The sequence below is a fragment of the Lonchura striata genome, chromosome 10 (assembly GCF_050655825.1).
Source record: "Lonchura striata isolate lonStrDom1 chromosome 10, ASM5065582v1, whole genome shotgun sequence".
Classification (NCBI taxonomy): Eukaryota; Metazoa; Chordata; class Aves; order Passeriformes; family Estrildidae; genus Lonchura; species Lonchura striata.
In genome coordinates, this window is record NC_140712.1 from 8604433 (window position 1) to 8625508 (window position 21076).

The 21076-nt window shown below is 36.8% G+C and overlaps 1 protein-coding gene across 5 annotated transcripts in view; it reads left to right on the forward strand.

The window, feature by feature from the left end:
• VPS13C (vacuolar protein sorting 13 homolog C) overlaps nucleotides 1-17028 on the forward strand; it is a 74103-nt gene extending 57075 nt beyond the window's left edge. For 3 of the 5 annotated variants that reach the window (XM_021554234.4, XM_021554235.4, XM_085588172.1), the window contains 16 exons: nucleotides 734-815; nucleotides 906-975; nucleotides 1330-1441; nucleotides 1761-1874; nucleotides 2325-2461; nucleotides 2728-2809; nucleotides 3017-3130; nucleotides 3386-3461; nucleotides 4019-4182; nucleotides 5001-5046; nucleotides 6058-6181; nucleotides 6805-6919; nucleotides 12529-12620; nucleotides 13590-13713; nucleotides 13965-14051; nucleotides 15378-17028. In XM_021554234.4, the coding sequence (XP_021409909.1) occupies nucleotides 734-815; nucleotides 906-975; nucleotides 1330-1441; nucleotides 1761-1874; nucleotides 2325-2461; nucleotides 2728-2809; nucleotides 3017-3130; nucleotides 3386-3461; nucleotides 4019-4182; nucleotides 5001-5046; nucleotides 6058-6181; nucleotides 6805-6919; nucleotides 12529-12620; nucleotides 13590-13713; nucleotides 13965-14051; nucleotides 15378-15467 (1629 nt within the window). In that variant the 3' untranslated portion in view covers nucleotides 15468-17028. Of the gene's footprint in view, nucleotides 1-733; nucleotides 816-905; nucleotides 976-1329; nucleotides 1442-1760; nucleotides 1875-2324; nucleotides 2462-2727; nucleotides 2810-3016; nucleotides 3131-3385; nucleotides 3462-4018; nucleotides 4183-5000; nucleotides 5047-6057; nucleotides 6182-6804; nucleotides 6920-7706; nucleotides 10863-12169; nucleotides 12386-12528; nucleotides 12621-13589; nucleotides 13714-13964; nucleotides 14052-15377 lie in introns of those variants that run through there. The other 2 variants (XR_014957477.1, XM_021554236.4) reach the window with 2 other exon arrangements.
• Nucleotides 17029-21076: the final 4048 nt, after the last annotated feature.

Genomic DNA, 21076 nt, shown 5'->3' on the forward strand with positions numbered 1-21076 from the left:
CAGACCTCAACCTTTTTCAACATGTTTGCTGTAGTTTTTACACAGAAGTGTAACGTTATTCTACAGAGTATATCTAGGGGTTTAGAGACCTTTAGTACAAAAACTGCCTGCCTAATGGGAAGTAGAGAACAGGCATTTAAATAAATGCAGTAATGTATCTACATGTAATATTAACACTGAATTAATGTGCAGCACTTGCAGCAGATCAGCATAGTCCTGTCAGTACTAATAGTGTTGCTAAACTTGCCATTAGAGCACTTTAGCAAGAAGTGTTCAGTGCTAGAGGGAAATAATGTTGAGTCATCATCACTGCCATCTTCATCTCCATTTGCTGTCCTTCACTGAGGACCCTGGTGCTTTTTCTGACCAGCTGGTGGGGAAGTTTGCTCTTTTCTTTTATCTTTCATGTTGTTTTTACTTTTACCTGAAGGTGGTTTTCACTATACAGTCGATATATGCAATCAGCTGTAGACTTTGTAAATGAGTCTTTGTGGGTGTGAACCTCTCTAAGCATCCCTTGTGCAGCACTTGCAACCATCTTACCTTTTATAACTGAATGAGTTGCATTCCACAATGATGTCTGAGTAATCCCTTTGTTCTTTCCTCCTTCACCTTTAGTGTAGGGTGTTCCTCTTGAGCACAATTTATAAACAAGTTACTCAAGCCTTCTGAAATGGGAACTGTGTTTATCATGTCACTAAAATATTCCTGTAATTATGCAATAATTTTTTAGGTTGATAATCAATTACCAGGATCGATGTTTCCCGTTGTATTTCACCCTGTAGCCCCTCCCAAGTCCATTGCTTTGGATTCAGGTAAGAGAAAGTCTATAGTAATACCAGATTTATTCAGCCTTGGGAGTAGGAGCTTGGTAATTTATTTTTAAGTGTTTTTTTTCTCCTTAGAGCCAAAACCCTTCATTGACATCAGCATCATCACTAGATTCAATGAATACAGCCAAGTCCTGCAATTCAAGTGAGTGTAACAGTGAATTGTAATTTCGTTTTAGAGATGTAATGTGTTTTAAATTAAAGAACTTATTCCTTTTAAAAAAATAACTTATTTTTAGAAAATAAGGACAGCTCACATGAAGGGACTGTTATGCAAATTCTTTAGTAATCAGAATTATTTCCTTCTTGTACTACAGTATCAGAGTTGTGTGTCTGCTGTGCAATGCTGGCCAGAAAGCACTTGTAACTATAAATTGAGAGTTGATATTGTGGATTGTAAATCTTAATGTGTGACATTAATGTGACATTGCACAGCAAGACTCCACTTGTGTAGGCTAAGCATGTCATATTTAGGTGTACACTTTCTTTCCCATTTTAGGTACTTCATGGTTCTTATCCAGGAAATGGCACTGAAAGTTGATCAAGGATTTTTAGGAGCACTTAGTGAACTTTTCACTCCGTCTACAGACCCAGAAGCTGAAAGACAAAGGGTAATATATGAGAGAAACAGAGTTTTGATGGAATGGGACCATGAGTGACTGAGGAATTTAAGTGAATATCAATATAATATAAAATAGAAAAACCACTCAGAAATGTTTTGTCTGTTATGAATTTTTTGAGGGTTTTTTTTGCTATTCCTGGATTCATTAATATACTCATATTTAAGTTAGTCAACTGTATTTAACTATGATTGTTCTTTCTACTGTTTATTTTTATATATAAAAACACATTTAGATATAATATGATTAATTGTATTACATATATGCATAAGTTTAACTTCTTTTTTTTTTTTTTTAATATTGAAACCAGTCTAAATTAATTCAGCAAGATGTGGATGCACTTAACACTGAGCTAATGGAGTCTTCCCTAACAGACATGTCAATGCTCAGCTTCTTTGAACATTTCCATATTTCACCAATTAAGGTATGCAATAGAGAGATTATTGGTTAATAAATCATCCAATTAATTCATTACAGTAAATATGCCTCTAGTGGGGATTTTACATTCTTTAGAATTTAATATTTTGTTGGAAAACTTCCTCTGTTGTCCATGAATACAAACAGACCTTTAACCATAACTAAGTGAGGAGAATCAATGGGTATAATAATGCTGAAAGCCAGATAAAATATTGGATAAAGTAATGTATCATAAATTGTATTAAAATACACTGTAATGGGATTATCTTCATTTCTCTCTTGAAGCAGTTAGATTTTTTTTTTGCACAAGGGAAGAAAAACCATCAGTAGATAAAATTATAGCTTTCCTCAGCTTTCATCACTGATTTGTTTACATGTGCACCACACAACCTGTCTGCTCTGGTTTGGGTTTTCTTTGGTCTTGACTCGTCTTGTTTTACTAATTCTGCCTTGACAGTTGCATTTGAGTTTGTCTCTGGCTTCTGGTGGAGAAGCATCAGACAAAGGGGAAGAAATGATAGCCATCCATTCTCTGAATTTGCTGTTGAAAAGTATTGGAGCTACTCTAACAGATGTGGATGATGTTATTTTCAAGTAAGCCAACACAATCAGTTGGGGTTGTTTGGGTTTTTTTGTTTAATACTTTGACTGCTGTACACTTAATAATTGGATCCATGGTAAACTTTGCTGACTGACTAGTGTAAATTTATACAGTCTTAGGGGAAAGGGATGAATGGAGAGAAGATGGGGTTTGGGATCCTTTTTAAAACAATAGTCTTCGGGATTCTCTGAAGGAAAGCAGAGAAGTATTTGAATGAGGAAGAGTATTTTTAACTAAGGTATGATTACTTGTCTTTCAGACTTGCTTTCTTTGAAATTAAATACCAGTTCTACAAGAGAGATCAACTGAGGATGAGAGTTATTAGACATTACAGTGAACAAGTAAGCTTATTTACTCTTTGTGGAAGATTTTGAGTATATGTCTTAAAGACAATCTTACTTTTCTCCACCAACTACTTAGTTGGGCACTCTAATACCTTACTTGGGTAATACCTAAAAAATGAACCAGGCTGATGTTCTGATGTGTGTTACAACAGCTCATAACACTGCTTTTGTTGTTTGCCTTTTTTCTTCTCTCTCATAATTTAGTTCCTGAAACAGATGTATGTTCTTGTACTTGGATTAGATGTTCTTGGAAATCCATTTGGTTTGATCAGAGGTCTGTCTGAGGGAGTTGAAGCTTTCTTTTATGAGCCCTTCCAGGTATGAGTTCCTGATTCTTTAACTGTGTTGTTATAAAAGGCTGATTGAATGTACTGCTAAGGTTATAGTTTGTTGTCACTGTACTCCACACCCTGAACAGGCAGGCAGCCTGTTTTAATTTTTTAATGTGAATTTCAAAGAAATAACTTACTCAAGTGGCCTTACTTGCATCAATGTAAAGAAATTGCTAGTTTTTCTTGAAACAGATGCATCATGGTGTAGTTTTCTGCTATTCCTAATAAATTTCATTTTTAGGGTGCAGTTCAAGGACCTGAAGAATTTGCTGAAGGCTTTGTAATTGGTGTTAGAAGTCTTCTTGGGCACACAGTGGGTATGTGTTCTTTTTTGGTGAATTCCCACAGTATTTTTCTAGTGAGTATTTAAGGTTGTCATACTGTTGCCAGTGTTTCTGATACAGATCATTCACACGTTATTTACCTGAGACCATCTAAATATCTGTTGTAGACTGAGCAACCAATGTGAGAAACATTGCATATATAACTAAATTAGTAACATGCTCTGGATAAATGAGAAGCATAATTTTAATGGTCCTAAAATGTCTGGGGAAGCCTGAGAAGTGTTCTGTTACAATTACTTGAGATTTTTATTTAGCTGTGTCTCGACAGTAATTAGAGAAAACACTGTTTCATCCATTATGCTATGTAACATGGAGTAAAGTGGTGTAAGTGTTCCCTCTTGCTGTATGTGTGGATATCAGACCAGATTCTGGAGTCTTCTCATGGATAACATGTAGCTCTGTGTGAATTCATCACATCTAAACTGAATATGAAGGGAAATTGCTATGAACTTGTTGGCTTCCTGTGTGTTGTCTGCTCTTAAGCTGTGAAAGCACAGTAACTTCTGTAACTATCAGCCCTGTTCCCTCAGGTGGGGCAGCAGGGATGGTGTCCAGGATCACTGGTACTGTTGGCAAAGGCTTGGCTGCCATTACTCTGGATGAAGAATTTCAGCAGAAAAGGAGAGAGGAAATGGGTCGGCAGCCAAAAGACTTTGGGGAGAGCCTGGCCAAAGGAGGAAAAGGCCTGTTACGGGTATGGATTTGGAGATGAGTGTTTCATGTGCCAACTTGCTTGACAATTACCTGCAGGAAGTTTGATATATTTTTTTGTCAGTTAATTAAGCAGAAGAGACAAACAGGCAGTGGGTTTATAGGAGACTCAGTGTAGTGCATCAGCTGTGGTGTTTGAGGTCGTGTTTCTGGTAACCTGAGGAATTGAAGTTAGGATCTGGAACGGTAAATAACACCAATTTCTCCTGTGAACTGTATAAATAAATAAATAGTTACTTATATTCAACAAATGTGTTAGGTAATTAAGGTAACTGGGCCCTTGTATGTACAGTTTGTGGAATTGGGAATGGGCACAGCTGTGAGAAGCAGGTGAGCAGCACTGAGCCATGGAGTGCCCAGGGGCACTGCCCAACCACCAAAGGGAACAGAGGGCACACAGGTGCAATGTATCAACATGAGGGGTGTAAAAGGTTGGGCTAAACAAGAGGAGCAGATGCTTGCAAGCTTCTGATGTGGTATGGTGTTAATCTGTTTGGGCCCACTTATATTGTGTGATGGTACTGTGTGTATTGTGGCCATCTCAACTGTGACATGTGCTGAGACATGCCTTTACTTGACCTTGCAGTCAATTCTGTTATTCAAGTCTTTGCCTCAGTTACAGTTTTCTTAAAAATACAAAGTAAAAGAAAAAAAAAAAGCCAAAACCCTTAGCCAGACAGTGTTTCTGATACTTAATTTTATATTATAAAATATTAAAATAAAGATGTGAGAGAACAGATTGCCCAGTTGGACTGAGAACATTTCAGTTTCTCATTGGAAACTAAATTATCTTTGTTTTAGGGTGTTGTTGGAGGTGTGACAGGCATCATCACTAAACCAGTAGAAGGTAAGCACAAAGGCTGCACTGCACTGCTTAAGTGGTTTCTCAATACTTGATAATTTATTTTGTAATGTTAAGAAATAGCAAACCAAGTATTGTAATGCTAAAGCATAGCAAGATTTTTATATTTCTTATTCAAATGTGAATTTACATGATGATTTCTTCAAATATCTTTATATCTGTTGCTGGCTTTACCACCTTTTAAAAATTTGTATGAGTTAAGAATGGGTTGTCTCTGTGATGTATTTTGTTAGGCCTGCTGTAGTACCCAATTTATTGTCTGAAGCTAGAATAAAGATAGTAAAAACAAGAAAGCAAAAATCACCAGCTGAAAAAGTTATTTGGGACTCCAAAAGTCAGAGAAATCTTAGCAAATTTGGTTTTATGCCTGAAGTCAGTATTTGTTCCTGTTACTTCATGAAAATGATAGATGATGGAAAATATCCAGGATAAAATGCCTCTCATTATTCTTCAAGTGCCAGTGATTTAAATGTTGGGAGTCAGCTGTAACTGTGTGGTATTTTACAGCTTTTGCATGGTACTTGGATATGTAGTCCTTGTCTCTTGGGTGGGTGACTATACCTGCTTTCTGAACTCTCCTTTGGTTCTCCCAGAGTTATATATCACCAGAACCATGCAATTTTGAGATAGAAATAGTTAACTTCTATCATACTTGTTCATCTTAGTGTCTTCAGAATATTTTGTAATGACTATCAACCTATAAGAAGCTCACCTTTTGGCCTGACTGAAAGTGTGAGAAGGAGAATCTTGATAACATCTCAGTTCTGGGCCCTTCAGAGGCTGGTAAGGTATTAAGTGAACAGTGATGTGTCTGAGCAGACCAGGAAGCAGTGGGTGACTTTGCACAGACAGCTGTGTGTACAATAGGACTCTATGCAATCAGTGGCTGTGCGCTGTTTCAAATACAAAACAACTCCTGTGTAGCAATAATGATTTAAAATCTGTGGTTAAGCAGGTCATGAAAACGTTTATTTTTCTGTTTCTATTCTTTTCAAGGGGCTAAAAAAGAAGGTGCAGCTGGATTCTTTAAAGGAATTGGAAAGGGGCTTGTAGGAGTGGTAGCCCGCCCGACGGGAGGCATTGTAGATATGGCAAGCAGTACCTTCCAGGGAATTCAAAGGTACAGTGCAAGAGGAAGTTTGGAAGTACTCACCCTATGTTGGATACCAGGTGGTAGAGTGCTCCAGTAGTGCCACACAACTATTTGTTAAATACAAAAAGCAGAATGATATGTGAGGTTGAGAAATGTCCAGTAGCCTGTCATGACAAGGAAATTGCTGCTTTGGAGAACATGCTGCAGTGTGGTAGTTCAGGTACACAATACCTAATCCATTTTTTCGTTTTGCTTCTTCCCCTGAGGAGAAATGTCAGTTAAATTTACTGTGAAAAATAGACCACTGAAATTTTCAGAGTAAAACCTCCCAGTCTGAAATTTAGTTAGCAGTGCACATCAGGGGCTCCTTGTGTTTTAATGGGACCTTTGGATAGTGTGTTAATAAACTTGAGAATCATTATTAAGTTATCTGCATTTGGGAATAAACTTCTGGAGCTTGGTCTGTAGCTGTTTAATTGACTAGTGCTACTTCTGATTCATCGTTAGCAGTGTGTCTTTACTATTTACATGTGCTGGGGACCCAGGATGTGTAAGTGGGATGTGTGGCAAGTGATGTATTCTAAAGATATATTGGTGAAACTCAGGCTTGTATTAAGCTCACCAGAATGATGTTGCACTGTCTATGGCAGGGTGGCAGAATCAACTGAAGAAGTGTCAAATCTCCGTCCCCCACGCCTCATCCGTGAGGATGGCATCATCCGGCCCTACAACAGGGTGGAAGCTGAGGGGTATGATCTATTTGAGGTATGTTTTGCATTGTAAACACAGTTAAAATTCTCTAACCTGCAGGGTTCCATAAAGGATTAAATTGCAATCAATCTCTAGCAGTCATTATCTGAAGTAAAAATTTACCCCAGTATATTTCATAAAGCAAGCCTGGATAACAGGAAGGGCCCAGTGCTTGGAGTAAGCTGAATGCAAAATGGAAACTTGCAGCATTACTATTCTATGGTCTTCTCCATTTTATGTTCTGTAGTTACTTCTCATACTCTGGAAGCTGGTAGTAGGATGAAAAAATGTAAGGATTAAGATTTAAATATGTGAACCCCCCCCCCACCAATTTTGATAGTTCCAGATTTTTGTCTTTATAACAAAGCTAAGGTTAGTTTAGAAACTAAGCAACTAAGCAATAGACCTTGAATTATTTGGTCATATCAGCAATTTAAAAAATTGCATGAATTTTCATAATACTGCTGCTTGGTTTTTCCTTATGTTGTTCATAATAGCAATCTGTCATAGCTACAGGCACTGTGTGAACATTTAGCCTGCTTTCTCATGTGCATGTGCCTAACATATGGAAGATGAACAACATGAGTTTTCAAGTTCTTGATAGTCAGAATGTGGTTAATTTGTACTTTAGGTTTTGTGTTCTTAATATTTACTTTTAAATGTTTATTCTGTTGCTAAAAAGTTGGAGTAAAATAACTGACTTCATTAACATTTTTAGATCAAAACTTGGATATTTGCTTCTTGCTATTCCCTGTACTGTTTCTAACATTTCTTTTCTTTCTCCTTCTCTCCTGGCATGCAGCAAGAACTGGAATGATGGAGTAAACATTTTCCATATTTCTTGTCTGTTTCTGTCATGGTTTTTAATCTGCCTTAAGTATTTAGATAAAGGGCATGATTGCATTTACCATGTCCTCTCCTCTCTTCTCTATATTTTCTGTGTAGCAGTTGAATAGAACAGTTTTTCATGTTGTCCAGACTCAGAAAACAAACTTGAATAACCATCTTCAGTAAGATTAGATGGGAGAGACAGGGAGGGTTTGTTTCCTGTTTATTTTTCTGAGGATGCTTAGCTCGTTATGAATGGCAACAAAAGGCACTTGGAAAAAAGAATCATAGTAGGTTAGATCCTGAGTTTATTTATTTATTGGTGCTCTCCTAGAGGTTGGGCTGTGGACAGAGGGGCAGAGCAACATCTTGAGCAAAATTTAAAATAGTGATAAAGAATGAAAGTTACTTTTGGGAAAATGCTTGTAATTTCAAGTTTTCATAGAAATGCTGAGAAAATGTGTACTTGTGATTTCTGTATTATGCCATTGCCCTGACAGCTACAAATATACTGACCCACTACACCTTCAAGTTACTACTGCTGGTTCTTTATGAATTTGCTCAGTTAAAACATACAGCTAGGTTAGTTGACTCTGGCTTTTATTCACAGAATCTTCAGGGGCTTTGCTGTTCAACATTAAGAAAAAAAGTATCAAGTTTCAGTTGTTAACAGGAATTTACACAAACATATATAAACAAGTATATATGTATTTCTATACTAAGCATTGCCATAAATTTCATTATTAATACAGCATCTTAGAAATTAGCAAGCTAAGCTTAACTAGCTGTTGTCAGAGCAAATTTTTTGCCTATTATATGGGAAAAAATGTTGAACAGAAGCATCTTTGCTGGTAATACCTTTTAGAATGTAATGGTCAGTTTAAAATTATCCAAAAGAACATATAGTGAATTTTTTAGAGGATTAAAAGAAATTGTGATATACTAAGCAGACCAATTTTACTTCTTGAGTTTTTTGGGAGCTTTCTCCTATGTTTTTTACATCTAGCAAAAAGGCAAAGATGGCACAATCAAGACAGAAAATTTGATATTAATCAGTTCCTCCACAAAAATACATGTTTGTATTTTTTGTAAGAGGTGTAGATTGGTATGAGATGCAAACCAAGAATAGATCCTCTGTTCAGTTCACTAAATACAATTGGTTTCTTTCAACAAGTCACTTAATGGAATAAAGGAGAGGTTTAATTAACTGTTGTTGATTTTCATGCTAGAGGTCAGTGTTGGGAAGGCTTTGTTTTCTAATGTAAGTTAGCAAGCAATGTAAAGCAAGACAGGACAGTGTCTTTACATGAAATTGGATATTTAATGAAAAAAATGAGTCAAAGTCAGTCCTATGTGCATTTACAAATTTTATCAAAATAGGTACAAGTGCTGCTTATTTTTGGATCCAGTTTTGATCCTATATTACAAGTAGTTGAACCAGAACCCACATCTTCTCATCCACTTTAACTACATTTAATGCATGTCCCTTTAAAATAAAGAGTGGAAGCCTTGTAAGGTTACCTTAATGATTAGATGCCTTAGTACCATCCAGTGATTGGATGGAAAAATGTTTTGCTTAATTACATTTGTGTGAAATGTAGGCTTTAGAGCTCGTCTTAGGGGAGCAAACGTGTAGATTATAAAAGAGAAGGTGCTTATTCCACAGGTTTTGGTGCAAACTGAGAGCTACAGTCAGGTGGAGTAGATCAGTTGAGTTGTGTAAACTTGTTTCTGTAGTTCCCTGTGCCGGAGGTGCTGGATCTGATGTCTGTGGGCTGTGTAGGGATGTGCTCAGTGAATCCCAAAGCTGGGGGTGAGATGTGCCGTGGTGCAGGCTGTACCTCAGCTCATGGGCGAGGCTGGGCAGCACACGTGGGTTTTGTTACTCATAAATGCACAGCGTGCCTGCAGAACTCAGAGGGCAAATAGAATTGTTTTCCAAGGAATCACTTCTCAAGAGTTCCAGTCGTGGTCTGAGGGGTGTTTGAGCTGAGCTTTGCTGGAGCAGGTGCGGGGAGCCTTTGGCAAGGCGGGGCTGTGCCCGGCTGGGGCTGCTGCTGGCCCAGCTCCTCGGGGCTGCCATGATGTCACTCATACATTATTCAATGCCTGTGGCATTACTTTGTTTCATTTCCCAGTTAAAGCTTGGAGCTTTATAAAGAATGCAGAACACCTCATGAATAATTGAGGCAGGGTGGTGAGACAGTGTTGTGTGGCAGAGCATAGACTGTGCTGGAAACGGCAGATTCTATTTCTGCTTGACTCACTCTTCTGCTGTGTAAATTTGCATTGGTTCTTTCATTTCCATGTAAAATAAGAATGAGTTAACTTCTTCAAAAAGCTCTAGTATACTCATAAGAACAACAGCTTTTGATTAAGATGTCTAAATTTTAACACTGTGCAGGTCATGGAGTAATTTACATCAAGTGCAACCCCCTTTTTACATAATGCCACCATCATTGTGCTGGCATCTATCAGGTGTATTGAGAATAGTTCAGAAACACTGCATCTTTTAGGCCTCAGTGGGAACTCTTACTTTGGTAACATATTGCATGTAAAATCTAAAAATACTATTGGGATTGTTTCTGAGAAACAGGCTTTCTCTCCAAAGCTTTGAGTTTGTCTAGAGAAACATGCTTATGAATAAATCTGTTTAAATATGTGGCATGTCTAATTTCTTCATATTCAACAAAAGGACTCAGAATATGGATTGCAGCCTTTGAATTACAGTCTTTATGTGGTGGTGGGTTTTCTATTTCTTCAATTTTTTACTTGTTTTTGAAACAGCTGAAGTTCAGGTATAAAATGTGAGTTTGTATTTTCATTTTAGTCATATCATGCCATTTTTGTTCTAATGTTTTCAAGAGGCTTTGAGATAAGCAGTCTCTAGCATCTTTTTTTCCTTTCATGTACGTTGTACAGTTTCAGAAATTTTTAAGATGGTCAGAAAGGGATATTTTTTATAGAAGATATTGGTTGACCCTGTGATTTTGCTTACTGAAAAGCTCTGGATTAAAATGTATTTCAAAACACAAAATCACTAGAGAGCAACTGCAGGAAAACACTATGCTGTTAATTTCAGCTCATGAATATTCATCCAATTTTAAGATTAAAGGATTTTTTGGAGTCAGTTGTGATGTATGATGATGCTTTAATATACTTGTTGAACTTTTGAATATATGAAAATAAAATGCAAATATAAAAAAAGTCTAACCTTCTAACTGATTCTTATCTCTAGGCTGATCTTTCAATTTTGGTTACTTAAACTGCATAGAATTAAACCTGTTAATCACAGACTGACAACTGTGGAGTCAAGTGGAGCCTCTATTGTCATCTCATTGGTTTTTTGGGTCCATCTAAGGAAATAAAGAGATGGCTATTTACAAGAAATAACTAAAAACATACTGAATTCTTAGTTTTTCTTTAGGTTATTGTTACTAGTTTGTCAGAACTTGAGGAATTTACTGTTAGAGAGGCTTGATTCCATTGTAATAGCTGTAAAATGAACTGAAAGTCATCCTACTTTGTTCTGAAGAATATCAAACCAGTTTTGAGGCACTTTTTTGCTAAAGGTTGATCTGAAGCCCAGATTCTGGTCTTCTTCAATTGGATTCAGGCATTCCTCCTTATGTTTGCCTATGTTTCTACACAGGAGCTGCCCATTTTCCCTTAAAACAGATTGTATCATAAATAAGGTGCTTGTATCGACTTGGAGGGTACAAAGCTAATATGCATCTATACTTGTCTTGCTAATTTTTGCTAATTAAACACTATTTATAAGTGTTTTTTTTAAAGACTTACTGCATATTAGGAAAAGCAGTAGTTGACACAGATTTAGTCTCACACTCACTTTGAGGCTGGGCTCCCACTGGTAACATGTTATTAATTTCATACTTTTATCTTTTTCTGCATGATGTTTTGATGTGTATTCCTTCCCACAAATACATTCAGGTATCACTCTGTGACTCTGTGAGTCCTGCTGCCTTTAATCCAGTGTTATTGGGAGCTTGGTGTGGGGATGACTGTGAGCCTGTCTTCTGTGCTGGTCTGTGTTCTTGGTGGAATATTGTAATCCTGGTGACATGCTCTAGGAAACATTATACTTTTGTCAAATAGTACATACAGAATAGGGATCTGAAAAAAAAATCAATTAATATTTGCCAAAAAATCCTAGGTGTATCATAGGATCCTATCCTTCAATATTTTATTTCAAAACTTTTTCTGTGTTTAGGTTGTCACGAGTTGTGATTGTCTAATCAAAACATGATGAGTAATTTAATCTGCACTTTCATACACCTTTGTATTTTGGGTATTGAACAGTCATATCTGCTCAGTGCTTCAGAAGCCTGATTTTTGAGGTGTATTGAGAATTTGTATCTCTAGTTTTTTTCTGAGGGTCTGAGTCATGTGCCTTATAAAAATGCATGACCTTTGCAGGGTTTTCACTCTTGAATGAAGCCTGCAGCATGGGTTGTAGCAGAATGAACATTATTAAACAATTACTAGCACAGAAAGGAAATCAAAGCTGAAGAAATACTCTGATACAGCAGTGTCAGTGTTCTACCTTTGAGTGGAATGGATCAGACTTCTCAGTGACTCAGCTTCAGGACTGAGAGCACTGTGAGAACCTCTCTTTAAAGAAGTAACAATGAGGTAACTTTTCAGAAGGCTTTTGAATTTAAGACACCAATTTGATTTGAGTTGTTTTGTATTTTGGTTTTCTTTTTTTATCTTTTTGCTTTGGTTGGGGTTGTTTGTTTGTTTTCATACAGCCCCAAAATTATTTTCTGTTTCAGAAGTTGCACATCAGAAAGTTGGAAAAAGAGGTATATCGATACCACTGTGCAATTCCAAGAGGCAGAAGATCAAACCTTATTGTTACCAACAGGTATTGAATTTTGAATGCTTTCTAAGGGCTTGACATGATTTCAGCTTGGAGATTAGACATCTGGCTAAGTCTAAACTGATTACTATTCTCTGCCTATCTATTTTTCTTCTCTGTTTTTGTTTTGATTTTTAAAAATATTTTGTTTTCTTAATGGAAAATTTAATTTAGTTGTGATGTCAGAGCTGGATGTGAATTTGGGAAGGTGGTTTACTCTGGGATCAGTGACCCTCTCATCATAATGGAGGGAAATAGTATTTTTTTTCCTCTTAGTTTTTGATTTTTCACATTAGCTTGTTATATGTGCTTGCAGTCAAGCCAACAGTGTGATAATACATGTTTAAGATCTTGATAATTAAGGAATATTCTAAATGAAGTCATAAATCGATCAGCATGAAAATTATTATTTAACTCCTCTTACAAGTTTTAGAATTCAAGATGTTGGAAGTCATGATTTTAAGGACTCAAAACTTTCTAAGGATCTTTAGATAATGAAAAGGATTATGATCTCCACATTGCACAGGTCACCAGTTTGCACCTTGCTTGAATGTATGAGAGAGGCTCATCCATAATAAGACCCATCATGGAGGCTTCACAGTGTGTTTGTTTTTAATAATGACCAGCACTCTTCAGAATTTAGGCTGCAGATGAACAAGATTTCAAGGCACTGACCAAGGCCATGGATGATAATTGGGCAGTTTAGTTGTTTGCAGCCTTAGCTGAATGTTCACTTCTCTCTTTATCCCAGTTCTTGGCCTGCTCATAATGTCTTAGATAATCTATGGCTTTTAAAGACCAAGTGATTGTCTCAGAATGTATTAAGGAAATATGTGTCCACTGTGGCTGAGTCGGTACTTTTAATCTACATAGAAAATGCCTTCTTTAATAAATTCTTTAATTTTGTTTAGTTTTTCTAGCAGAGTTCTAGTCCCAGGGAGAAATTGAGTATGAACTTGTTTTTTTCTTGAGCAGGAGAGTGATATATGTGAAAGAAGTGGAAATCTTAGGCCATTTAACAACAGAGTGGGATTACTTATTTGAAGAATTCACCCGTTATCCCTCCTATGAAGCAAATATTGTAAAAATTACTGTTTTGGTAAGAATAGCATATAAATTTTCTTCTATTTAATACTCACTAGAGGTCTGTACATGCTTTTAACTTATTTATGGTTCTTGCTGCTAAGGGACAATGTGACAGGATTTACTGAAAGTTTCTTGAGAATATGACAATTGGGTTGGACCATGTTGAAATTTCACCTGAAGTTGGCATTCAGACCATTTATGTATGAGAATTCTGCATTCTTGTTTTGTGAGTCATCTGAAGCACATTTTTGTTCCCCTCTGCAGCAGGATCAAAAGATGTTCCAAAGAAAGGACAGTACAGGTCATGAATGTGTAAAGACTGTTCCGCTTTGGGATGAAGCTACAGCAAGGGTATATTCTTTTTAAAATTTAATCTTATTTTCTTATGATATTGTTAACAGTTGTTGAAACTCAGCATGTAAAAAAAAATGTTCAGAGACTTGTTAGAGAATAAGCTGCTGTGTCTGAGGAGCATTTACCACTGTTTAGTGTTGAAAAATGTGTTTTATCAAGAGAATGATGAGACCAGATAGTCAAAAGCATTCAAGAGAGTTTATGCAACAATAATTTAATGTTGAAGCTACATAGTCTTAGCATTTGTATGTTAAAGCTCATTAAAGGAAAATAATTCCAATATCTAAAGTACTAGGTTGTATTAAATTCCCTATAGTCTGTAGGATTCCACATACCTCCTCATTATTTCAAGATGACCTAAGACAGTAAAAGTGGATCTTATATGCAAAGGCTTACTTAGATTCCTCCCTCCCTACACATGATTTTTCTACCATTTATCTCTAAATGTTTGTTCCTATTGGTGCCAGGGAGGCTGGAGTCTCTTGTGAGCCTTCATTCTGTGGATGGTTGGATCTTGTAGGTAACTTACCTAAGGTGATCCATCAATTTGGATAAATTCCAGGGTACTTCAAGAATAGAAAAATTTACCTAGGAAACCATGTGTGTTACTAAAGTGAGAGAGGAGGTATTCTCCCTCATACCAAATGTGAAATCAATTAGGTCCACAGTATCTTGGAAGCGTGCTTGAAATTGTAGCTGCAGTAAATGGCAAGTCAGCAGATGGAATCAGAATCAGGGCCAAATTGCTGCTATTAAATTGATTGAGCCTCCTAAAATAATGGGTTAGACTGGGAAGGAAAAAAATTGCTATAATTTTGAGGCACTTTATATACTGGAAGAGTCTATCTTAGTTCTTCACTGTGTCTGGTCTGAAAATGTTCCTTCAGCTTTCTCTTACAGCATGTTGTCCAAATCACACTTGGCATGAAGTAATTTAAATCCTTTTAGTTTCTCTGTATCTTAGTGGCATGGCCAAAGCTGGAGCATTGCACAGAACACACAGGTCACACTACAAGGAGACTTCTTTGTGTTTAATTACCTTTTTCGTGTTACTTCCTAACTGCACTTTGCTAATGTTTATGCTGGTATCTATACATTAAAAATCGATTTTTCTGCTCTCAACTGCAACACTACACATTTACTTTTTGTGGATTTCTGTTCATTGAATATGGTGCATATTAATCAGGAACTAAGTATCCAACGTAGACCAGGCTCTGTGTGTGTGGGTTTACATGTTTGTTGAATTATGTTTTAGTAGCATCTTATGGAAGAAAAATGCTCCCTGCTTTAATTGTTTTTTGCTTTCACTGTGTTGTTTTGCAGAGGGTTTGTTGTGCCATTCAGGAAGCCCAGGCAACACGAAAACAAGAGAAGCTGGTGAAGAGAGCATCCTTGCAGTTGAAGAAACCTTAAATGCTGTCTTGATAATGACAGGATTTGTTGGGTTTGACGTTTGGTATGCAATTTTGTACCTAAAATTGATTAGAAGCAACATGGAAACATTGGACAAAGAGTAAAAATAAAATACCTGAGGTCTTCTTTCAAAGTTTGCAGCCATTAACACTTCAGTTTTAGAAGTTATGCATCTTTTGGAAACAATGGGTTTCTAAAATGTGCATTTTAGTTTAAAAATTACATTTTTTGATAAAATGTTTTCACGCTGAATTTTTATTTTCTACCCTTTTCATGTCAGAGATTCTAAAATGAAGTAGTTATCTTATTTGCACTCTAAGGATATGGTTTACAAACCAGTGGTAGTGGTTGTGGTGTTTTTTCAGATGAAGCACTTCTGTTAGTGATTGAAACAAATTAAGAACTCTATTTTATTCTCCTTAAATTACTCTACACAATTTAGCTAATATGATCTCATCTCTGATTGTTTAGTATTAGAAAATACTGCACTGAAGCAATGTAATAATTACTATATATGAAAGAAAAAGGCTATTGCTGTCTGCAAATGTTTACTTTGAAATTTTGTCACATTGTAAATGACAAATGTAAATCTGCACTTTAAAAATTGAAAATATTATTCCCCTGTCATGTGCTTTTTTGTGGCTTTGGTTGTGTCACTGGAGCCTAAAGAATTCTCCAGGAGGAACAGCACACTGGGTTTCGCATTGTTTGTCAAAAACTTAAATCCAAGAAATTAGATCTCCATATTTTAGTGTATAGTTGCTCCACTGGAAGAATGCCTTCTCAGTGAGTTAAAGCTCACGTCTGATGCAACGTTTTTGTTGCAGCTTGTCTTCCTTAAGGCTGTTAGCATTCAGTTTGACACAACATTTAAACACAAACTGTATGCCTGGTATAAACTTCCTTGAGACAAGTTTCATTCTTAATAGGAGGCACATCCATAGGTAACTGAGTCAGGACTAGACGAGCAAACAGGTTTGAGTTCAGTGATCAGTGAACTGGGAGCTTTTGCTGTCAGTCTTTGGCTGTCAGATCAGAAAATCAGTGTCCTTGCAAAAACTCATGAAAATTTGACCTTCCCTGTCAAAAGTAATTTCCTGTTCTCAGAAAGAATATTTTGTGTTTCTTACTTCTGTTTTGTGCTGGATAACAGCTGTAGATACAAACTTGATGAACTAAAATGACAGTATTTTTCTACAGATCCATACAGTGTACCAGGCCTGGATTTTTAAACTCTACACTTAAGGGCTGGTGCATTGGATAAACGCACTCTTAATCTGTACCTATGAGCTCACCAAAGTTAGCAAGTTTAAGTCGTTTGAAGGTAAGCTGCCAAACACAGAACTTGTAGAGAACATTGCACACATGATTTTATTGTTGTTGTATGCACATGGCTATTAATCCACTTTGCTACATGGGAAAAAATGTGGTACAGTCTTTAATTCTGTGCTATCACCTGTTTTCTAGAAAGCTCTGCTCAAATAATAAATTAGCTGTCCAGCTTGTATGTATATGAAGTTCATATTTTAAAAAAAAAAAGACAATAAATTTTTATATGCAAGTATTTGTGCTAAGATTTTAAGTTTTTTACTTCTCAAGTGCTCTTGGTTTGCCTCATGTCACTGACACTGTAAGAAAACCATCAGAGTCCAAAGGTACTGCAAAAGAGCTTTCTACAGCTCAGCACTTTCTGCCTCTTGTGTTCTGACATTTAGGGACAGTTGTATGAGTACTGCCTCTTAGTGCCTGTTTTTAGATGAATAAGAGCTTAAAACAGTTCTGAAGACACCTTTCTGACTCTAGTCTTCTGCTTGATTCCCTTATGTACTTCCTCATGTTTTTGGGAAACTTTCTGGCTTGAACTGTAAACAGCAGATATTTCATTTTCTCACCTTATATGCAATTAGGCTCAATGAAGAAACTTCATAGTTTCTTCAAAATAGTCTGAAGAAGCAGTCATTTTTATTTTGAAATGCACATCTTTGCAGTTTGGGTTGCTGGCTGAATTTGAGCTGGTACATGACCTCTAGCTGGAGTGATGAATGACCTTCTTTACCACTTGGATCAAGAGGACACGAAAGAGGAATTCCATTTCTTGCTTAAATGAAGATGGATGTTTGGGATTAATAGGTTTCCAGTGCTTGTCCTGGGCTTGCCTCTAGTGTTCCATTCCACTTTACCATGTCTCCTTCTGTCTCTGCTTTGTTTTTCACATGGCCTTTGGCATAGCTGCATCCTCTGCAGCTGCAGATGCTGTTGACTCTACCTGAGCTTTGCTCTCTGACTTTGGGAACTTAGTTCCCTGCCACTTCTTTTCCTTAAGCTGGTACATTTTCTTGAAGTGCTGGCTGAGGAAGTTAAGTGATAAGGAGAGTCTCTTGCCTAGTCCCTAACTGTGTGCCCAGCATAAGAACAGGTGCAGAATTAAATCCTTTTGTATAATCAGTTGGAGTAGGAGGGTAACAGTATGTTTTTAGACAGTCTTGACTGATGAATTTCAACCAGGTGCTGCAATGCAAGTGAAAAGCTTTTTCAAAGATTTTGGTGTTTGTTTGTTTTGTTGTTGTTATTCATTTTGTGGTTTGATTTTTTTTTTTACTATCTGGCAACAAAATGTTTTTCCATACCTTAAAGATTCTATGCCTCTGTGAAGCTGTTGAGTTTTCAGTATTACTGAGCACACATAGTTGGCATCTTCCTACCTTTTCCATTCAGTGAGTGCCCAGAAGCTTTTTGCTGTCTCCAAGGCCATTTTGTACTGAGTATTAAGACAGTAAAATTAGTGTTAATTAGAACTCCAAGCATTTAGGTCAGGTCTGGGTCCTTGCTTTGCTTCTGTTACTCATTTGCTTTCTGGCTCATCATAGGTTTCTCCAGCTCTTCAAAAGCATTTTTCCAAAGGTGTGAGTGAATGTTTAGTCCTTGTGACTGTTTCTCAGTCTCTTGCTCCAGCTGTAGCCTCCTGAAACCCTTCTGAAGCTTGCTCAGTCCTTTGTGCCCTCTGTACCCTGGCATGCTCCGTTGTCCCCTAGGTAAAGAACAATGCAGCCTTCCTCAGTGTAGATCTATGACCTAGTAACCATTTTAATAAGACAGTAGCAAAAAAAATATAATACAGTCAAGCTGTTTCATTGAAAAACACATAAATATGCTTGTGCTTACATTTTTAGAGCCACTTAATTCTTGAAAGAAAGAGAGAATTATGTGAGAACTTGAGGAGTAGGTAATGGCTATATGTGCTTCTTCCCAGGACAGTGCTATCAATTCCACTTAACTATAAGCTTTAAGGATCATTTTACTTTGATAATTTTCCTTGAGTTTCTGCCCAATCTGGAGACAAATAAATATTCACATGCTGAAATGTATTTTAAAAATGTAATCAGCTTCTTTACTAATTTCTTGAATGAGCCTGGTCCATTTTGCTGTTTTAAGGGGATTTTAGGCTCTCTTTCAATGGATTTTTAATGGATTTTATTTAGGCTTTTTCCTTTCAAAGTGACCCTCTAGTCATTGACTACTGCCAGTTATTCTCTACAGAATTACAATAAACCAACTGCTTACCAGTACTTACATGGAATTTTAAGGAAACAAATAGCATCACACCATTCTCAAAACCCCTCAGATTGTGGGATGTCATTGCAGATGTTTGCAGCCTGACCTGGACAGCACTGTCTGCTTGACTGTGCCTGGCCTGTGCAGTCTCAGGAGATGCCTTCAAAGCCCTGCTGATCTGGGCTTCTGTCACAACAGGAAATCTAAAATATCCCCTCTTACCCCAGCACCAAAGAAAATTGCCTAAGAGAATTTGGAAAATTACCCAAAATTACCCATTTGTGTTTCCAGTGTTAAAGTATATGCATCAAAAGAACTCATACCTCTCACCATCACATTTAACTATTTTCTCAAAATTTGCAGAGCATGGAAGATTGTTTGGTTTTTTATAGGCACAGAATAGGGAGTAGTTTAGTAGTAAGAGAATAAATCATTTTGAAGGGGATAAACTGTGAAGTTGAAGGAAAGGATAAATAATTCAGCTTAAAAATCATCTACCAATGTTCTTATTTCATTTCTGGCAGTAAATAAGCTTCTGCTGCAGTGTAGTAACACAGAGATTACATTAGGTGTATCCTAATCTTGGGCTATGCTTGGCAACAAGGTTTATTTATATAAGGGTACCTTGGTCACTCAGAAGGTATAAAAATAAAAAGTTTTGGAAGTATAAACTGACTTGTGAAACCTTTTAAAACTAGCTAACATCTGTTTGAAAAAATAATTCTTTCAACAGTTTATAAAGTTGCATTTCATCAAACCTGAGTGTGAAGACTTAATTTGGAATAGCTGCCAGTGGACTGACCAGAGAAGTTTTATTGTAAGAAACAAGTGGAGATACTTGAGAATCGACACATACAACTTCAAGTTTCATTGGAAAAATCAAAGCTTTTTAATTAAGCTTTTAAACAAAGCTGTTAAGCTTGTTTAAGATTTCCTGGACAAAGGTATGTTTTGGAGGGAGAGGGCAGTCCCCAGTTAAACCTGTGATGCCACCTGGCAGGAGAAGTACAGCTTGAGGTGAGGGGGAAAAGTTAGTTTGCAATTAGATGCCTATTTAAAATTTGTTCCAGGTAGATGAATATTTCTTTAGTTTACTAATGATCCTAATGCAATTCCACACCTTGGATTATGGATCTCATTTGCACAGTCACTAAGTAACAGTGAGGCAAATACACAGATCTCCAGACTTTAGCATTTATTATCTCTGTGCTGCAATTTGCTTCTGTTTTGGATTTTTCTAGATCTTTGTCATCAACTAAGGTGGTAACGTAATCTAGTTAATTCAGCTGTCTGAGGGTGAAAACCTGAAACATAAAAGCAGAAATAACTCTTGAAAGGAAGAAACTGACCTGTTGTAAGGAATGTGTGAATTTAAAACTTGATTCAGTTCACTGTATCCTCACTCTTCCTCTAAGTAAACAAGTAAACCTCTGGTTGGACAACATTTTATATTACTTGTTATGAAATGAGATTATTAATTGTTTATCCTGATCTGGTCTTTAGATTATATAGAGGCCAGGGGAACAAGGGAGATGAGAGGAACCCCATAATATTGACATGGTAGGTTGGGAGTGGAGGAAGGTAAAAGCAGGATACTGGTAAATTCATGAGAGGGTTAGGCCTTCTGAGGTAAAACCAAATTATTAAAAAGCTAATTTGGTATCCTGACATGAATTACTTTTACATCAGTAATTGGGAAAATATCTAGTTGTGAGGACCATCAGCAGTATTGAAAACAGTAACTTTGATAGATTTTAACAAAGAAAATAAAATTTTCCTTGGATTTCATTCAGAGAGGTAGAGCCATTCCCAGGTACTTCACTGCAGTCAGCAGGTGCAGCACTGAAAATGCACTTTGTTGCTAAAATGACAACACTCAGATTCCTCAAGTCTTGTGCGTTTGTCCACATTGTTTTTAGATTCTGCTGTTTATCAGAGGCAAGTACAGTAAAGATGTACAAGTCTGCAAAACACTTGTCCAAAACAAAAGGCTTGAAAACTAGGGAAGCAGTTTGTGCACTAAATAATGGAGCGAGTTTCCAGGGATTTGAAACATC